The sequence below is a fragment of the Triturus cristatus genome, chromosome 4_2 (assembly GCF_964204655.1).
Source record: "Triturus cristatus chromosome 4_2, aTriCri1.1, whole genome shotgun sequence".
NCBI classification, from domain to species: Eukaryota; Metazoa; Chordata; class Amphibia; order Caudata; family Salamandridae; genus Triturus; species Triturus cristatus.
This window is the reverse complement of record NC_140586.1, coordinates 250,217,140-250,223,139: the sequence shown is the minus strand read 5'-3', so window position 1 is coordinate 250,223,139 and position 6,000 is coordinate 250,217,140. Positions and strand designations below refer to the sequence as shown.

The window sequence follows — 6,000 nt, the reverse complement described above, 5'->3', positions numbered from 1 at the left end:
GCTGTGTCATTATGTAAGTACTTCATTTAGGTGTCGCCTTATTCACGTGAGCCTTTATTTATTCCACTCCTCTCCCAGTCTCTCATTTGCCCTTCTCCATTTTCCACATCCTGATCATGTGACGTGTGAGGTGTGAATATCGTGTCTGGTTTTACGACTTACGTTTCTGTGCGCAAACAGAGCATCTCGCGACCTTTGGGCACCGGCTGCAGGTGGCTGTTTACACAGAGGGCTCAAGGCGCAGAAGGGTGAGCAGAGATGGAACAAAAGGGAAGTTGTATCGATCCCTGGACAGGACCACTTCTCCTTTTCTTTCATGTGGTGTCCCATCCTCCACCCCACCCCGGCCGCTCCCACCTGACGGAGTTTTCCATCTAGCGAGGAGGTGGCGAGCCACAGATCTCAGTGGACATGGACGCGGGAGGACCACTCCCATGGCTCTGCGTCCCCATCCTCTTCCTGTTGCTGCTGCCCCCCGGAGAGGGTCGGTGCCCGGAGAACGGCCTGGTGACACTCAACGTGGTGCTTCTGGATGACAACGAGTCTGATTGGACCCTGCACACCGTGCGGCCGGCCATCGAGCTGGGGATGGAGATCGTGAACCAAAGGCTGACGGAGCAAGGTACTGAGTCTGCGACTGACTGACCAGTCCGGGGTATCGGAGATGTAAGGCAGGCTTTGATCGAGGGAAAGCTTTCTAGGGCCAACCAGTGCGTGCGACGGAGAGACGATGGATGGCCACGGGTCAAGAAAAACGGTACCATGATGACCAACCTCTGTCCAAGAGTCCAAGAGCGGGTGCGCGCACGAGAGGGCGAGTACATGACTGGGTGTGTGCAAGAGAAGGCTAGTTGAAGCATGTGCATGTGCAAGAGACTATGAGTTGAAGCGCAGGTGAGTGCAAGAGATGCTGGGTACAAGAGTGGAAGTGTGAAAGAGACTGTTAGTTGAAGAGTGGGTGTGTGCACGAGACTGTGAGTTGAACAGTGGGTGTGAGCAAGAGCTGGTGAGTACAAGAGTGGAAGTGTGCAAGAGACTATGAGTTGAAGAGTGGGTGTGTGCAAGAGACTGTGTGTTGGTGAGTAAGTGTATGCAAGATATGGTGAGTCCAAGAGTGGATATGTGCACAAGATGGTGAGTGCATGACAGGATGTGTGCGAAAGACGGTGAGTGCATGACTGGATGTGTTCAAGAGGCGGTGAGTTGAAGAGTGTGTATGTGCAAGAGGCTATGAGTTGAAGAGTGTGTATGTGCAAGAGGCTATGAGTTGCAAAGTGGGTGTTTGCAAAAAATGGTGAGTACAAGAGTAGATGTGTGCAAGAGACTGTAAGTTGAACAGTGGATGTGTGCAAGAGATGGAGAGTACAAGACTGGGTGGGTGCACGATATGGTGAGTGCATGAGTGGATGTTTGCTAGAGATGGTGAGTTGAGTGTGTGTGTGTGTGTGTGTAAGAGACTATATACATTGAAGAGTAGGTGTGTGCAAGAGATGGTGAGTACAAGAGTGGAAGTGTGAGAGAGACTGTGAGTTGTAGGGTGGGTGTGTGCAAGAGACTGAGTTGAAGAGTAAGTGTATGCAAGAGATGGTGAGTTGAAGAGTGGAAGTGTGCAAGAGAGTATGAGTTGAAAAGTGGGTGTGTGCAGGAGACTGTGAGTTGAAGAGTGGGTTTGTGCAAGAAATGGTGAGTCCAAGAGTGGAAGTGTGAAAACAGCTAATAATTGAATAGTGGGTGTGTGCAAGAGACAGTGAGTTGAAGAGTGGGGGTGAGCAAGAGATGGTGAGTACAACAGTGGAAGTGTGCAAGAGACTATGAGTTGAAGTGTGGGTGTGTGCAAGAAACCATGAGTTGAAGCGCAGGTGAGTACAAGAGATGCTGAATACAAGAGTGGATGTGTGCGAAAGATGGTGAGTACAAGAGTGGATGTGTGCAAGAGACTGTAAGTTGAAGAGTGGATGTGTACAAGAGATGGAGAGTACAAGACTGGGTGTGTGCACAAGATGGTGAGTGCCTGACTGGATGTGTGCAAGAGATGGTGAGTTGACGAGTGGGTGTGTGTAGGAGACCGTGAGTATAAGCATGGATGTGTGCAAGAGACTATGAGTGGAAGAACAGGTGTGTGTAAGAGATGGTGAGTACAAGAGTGGAAGTGTGCAAGAGACTATGAGTTGAAAAGTGGGTGTGTGCAGGAGACTGTGAGTTGAAGAGTGGGTTTGTGCAAGAAATGGTGAGTCCAAGAGTGGAAGTGTGAAAACAGCTAATAATGGAATAGTGGGTGTGTGCAAGAGACAGTGAGTTGAAGAGTGGGTGTGAGCAAGAGATGGTGAGTACAAGAGTGGAAGTGTGCAAGAGACTATGAGTTGAAGCGTGGGTGTGTGCAAGAAACTATGAGTTGAAGGGCAGGTGAGTACAAGAAATGCTGAATACCAGAGTGGATGTGTGCAAGAGACTGTAAGTTGAAGAGTGGATGTGTGCAAGAGATGGAGAGTACAAGACTGGGTGTGTGCACGAGATGGTGAGTGCCTGACTGGATGTGTGCAAGAGATGGTGAGTTGAGGAGTGGGTGTGTGCAGGAGACTGTGAGTTGAAGAGTGGGTGTGTGCAAGAGATGATGAGTACAAGAGTGGAAGTGTGAAAGAGACTGTGAGATGAACAGTGGGTTTGAGCAGGAGCTGGTGAGTACAAGAGTGGAGGTGTGCAATGGACTGTGAGTTGAAGAGTGGATATATGCAAGTAACTATGAGTTGAAGCACAGGTGAGTGCAAGAGATGCTGGGTACAAGAGTGGACGTTTGAAAGAAACTGTGAGTTGAACAGTGGGTGTGTGCAAAAGATGGAGAGTACAAGACTGGGTGTGTGCAAAAGATGGTGAGTAGAAGTGTGGATGTGTACAAGAGACTGTAAGTTGAAAAGTGGATGTGTGCAAGAGATGGAGAGTACAGGACTGGGTGTGTGCACGAGATGGTGAGTGCATGACTGGATGTGTGCAAGAGATGGTGAATTGAGGAGTGTGTATGTGAAGAGATTATGAGTTGAAGAGTGGGTGTGTGCAAGAGATGATGAGTACAAGAGTGGAAGTGTGAAAGAGTCTGTGAGTTGAACAGTGGGTGTGTGCAAGACACTATGAGTTGAAGAGTAGGTATGTACAATAGGCAGGAGTTGGAGAGTGGGTGTGAGCAAGAGATGGTGAGTACACGAGTGGATGTGTGCAAGAGACTGTAAATTGAAGAGTGTATGTGTGCAACAGATGGAGAATACAAGAGTGGATGTGTGCAAAAGACAATGAGTTTAAGAGTGGGTGTGTACAAGAGATGGTGAGTACAAGAGTGAGTGTGTGCAAGAGACTATAAGTGGAAGAACAGGTGTGTGTAAGAAATGGCGAGTACAGGAGTGGAAGTGTGCAAGAGGCTATGAGTTGAAAGGTGGGTGTGTGCAGGAGACTGTGAGTTGAAGAGTGGGTGTGTGCAAGAAATGTTGAGTTCAAGAGTGGAAGTGTGCAAGAGACAATGAGTTGAAGAGTGGGTGCAAGACAGTCGCAGCTCCTGCAGGTAGGGGTGGTGGGGCGGAGTGGAGGCGGAGGGGGGGGCAGGGACGGGGAAAGTCGATAGATGACAGAATAGGTAAAAAAAAATTCCCATTCCACCGTCTGCCGACTTCCCCCACCTCACCCCACCGTGTGTTGCCCATTAAACACTATAAAGTTTGCTTTTCTTGAAGGGTGAAGTTTATTAAAGAACCATTGGTGAATACCAAGTCCAGGAACACAATATGTTATGCTGTGAAATAGCAATATTCAGATTAAAAAAGGCCATTCAAAAGGAATTTACAACATTATTGGCAAAGACAAGAACTTATAAAGCTGGAATGTGCCCTGTTCTCAGTTCAAAGGCGTTCTGCTATCACACCAGTAATACTAAAATAATAAAGAAATGACAAAGTAAAAACAAAAACACTGGCACTGCAGAGAACTACCATGAGTGCTCATGTGCTCCTTGTGAAAGAGCAAAATGCAGTCACTCAAAGGGAAGTTAACCAGTGACTTAAGTACGCTGATCTATTGCCCCATGCCGTATGCTGCAGTGAGTGGCAGCAAATTGGCGAAAGCAAAATGTGAATGGAAACGGGCCAAATGGATGAAGAGAGGTGGCACCCCACAGCTGCTTCCTTGTTGGGGGCTGCAGTGGGATCCCTGGGCATCCGCAGTCCCTTCGGCTCCCCTGCCAGCACTGACGCGGGTGCAGTAGGAGCCGGCTTTGCGCCCACCCCACGGATGCGGTTTTTACTTTACTCCCACAGGGTGGGAGCAATTCACTTTATTTCCCTGCCCAAGTCACAGCTACAGTCCAAACCTCTTAATGCATTTACATTAAATTTGGCAGAAAGCTAGATCTTGGTCTAGAAAGAGTGCTTTTTGTGATTTGGTGTAAACATGTTGAATAATTTTTTGACGACTCTGGAGGCACCCAGGTTCACGGATCGGAACTCCCGGGGCATATCTGTAGCCCCCGCCCCAGAAGGTCCTTACCCGGTACAGCTTGGACCCTGACTTTTGCGGGTCCGATGCTTGGGACACGAATAATACGTGTTTCCCTCCGGTTGAGATTGGATTATAGGATGTTCTCCTTTTCATCCTGAATCCCTCAATGCCATCTATTTTTTCATTCTAACCAAGGTCCTGACGAAGCGCTAAGGATCCATTAGGGACCACGGGCAGCGCGAAACATGTTGACCACCCCTTCCACACCCTCTCTCTCACTTTAACCTTCACACACGGGTTGAGAGCAGTGGGATTTTTTGACATCTTTCTCCCCTACTCACCACAATGTCATTTATGCACTATTCCCCGTTAGATTTTACTCAGACCCTAAGGACCCACTAATAAACCGTTGGGGTACCATAGGGTTTTTTTAGCCTCACCACTACACCTATCCTCCCCACACACCTGCATGCACAACTACGGCTACTCCAATAAAAGATCTCCGACAGAGAGCCCTCTTGAAGGGCCAGTGAGGGACTGCAGCGCTACCCCCACGAGGAGCTTCGCCCTATGATGATGCTTTGCACCCGCAAGGGTGTGTGAGGGCACTTCTAGTACCCACCCAGGAGTATCTGGTCTTCATCACACCTTTACCTACGAACCTTATCCTCAGACTCTCCTTTGCTCTGTCTCTTTCCTGTCATACAGTAGACCATAGCGGCACTGTTTTTCTTAGGAACTGTTACCCCAATTGTACGAATAATTTTTTGAGCAATTATTGCTGGAAAAATCTGTACATATCACGCCTCAGATGATCTGTGAAGCCGACAGATCTCATGGAGAGAATTGATTAGCTGCCACCACATCCACAATGATGTGCCTGCAGCTATTTTAGGACTTGGGACTCAGTCCTGAGTCCTAACAAAGAAGGTAAAAAAGATATAACGAGACAGGACAGTGATACGATGCCCCCCTAGGCCTGGTGGTGGGGTCACAGAGAAACATCGCATGGGGTCAAAACATTTTTTTTCAACTTTCCGGCAAATTCCAAAAGCATCCATGAATCAGCAGCAAAAAAAAACAAAAAATGTGGGCTCCCGAGCTTCTTTAAAAAAAAAAGAGGTATAACATGAAGGGAGGTTGGTGCGTGGCACCTCTCCCCATGCCTTACGAAGCCCTGGGGACCCCATTCCACAGGGAAAGGGTGGCTGTGTGGTCCCCCTTCCTGAGCCTTATTAGGCCCCAGGGACCCCATCCCCGAGGGCTACATCTATGAAAAAATGGGTGGGGTTGCCTTCCCTTTTATTGGAGTTTGGCCATGGGGATTGGGTCCCCGGGCCCTATTAAGCCTGGGGGTGGGGCATGCGGTGCCCTTCCTCCTTTTATTGGAATTCAGCCCTGGGGCTTATTCAGGCTCAGAGAGAGGGGCAGGGTCCCCCCTACCCTTAATATATATGCGTTGACCCTGGGGAGTTGGCGTCTCCAAGGTCAGTATTGGTTTGGGGTCAGTGCGCTCCCTCCCCC

General features: G+C 48.9%; 1 protein-coding gene across 2 annotated transcripts in view; it reads left to right on the top strand.

Annotated features, from left to right (window-relative positions):
• Positions 1 to 243: 243 nt before the first annotated feature.
• The window catches only part of GUCY2C (guanylate cyclase 2C), a 489,600-nt gene continuing 483,843 nt past the window's right edge, over positions 244 to 6,000 (top strand). For both annotated transcript variants that reach the window (XM_085601431.1, XM_085601430.1), the window contains exon 1: positions 244 to 622. In XM_085601431.1, the coding sequence (XP_085457557.1) occupies positions 412 to 622 (211 nt within the window). In that variant the 5' untranslated portion in view covers positions 244 to 411. The remainder of the gene's footprint in view (positions 623 to 6,000) is intronic.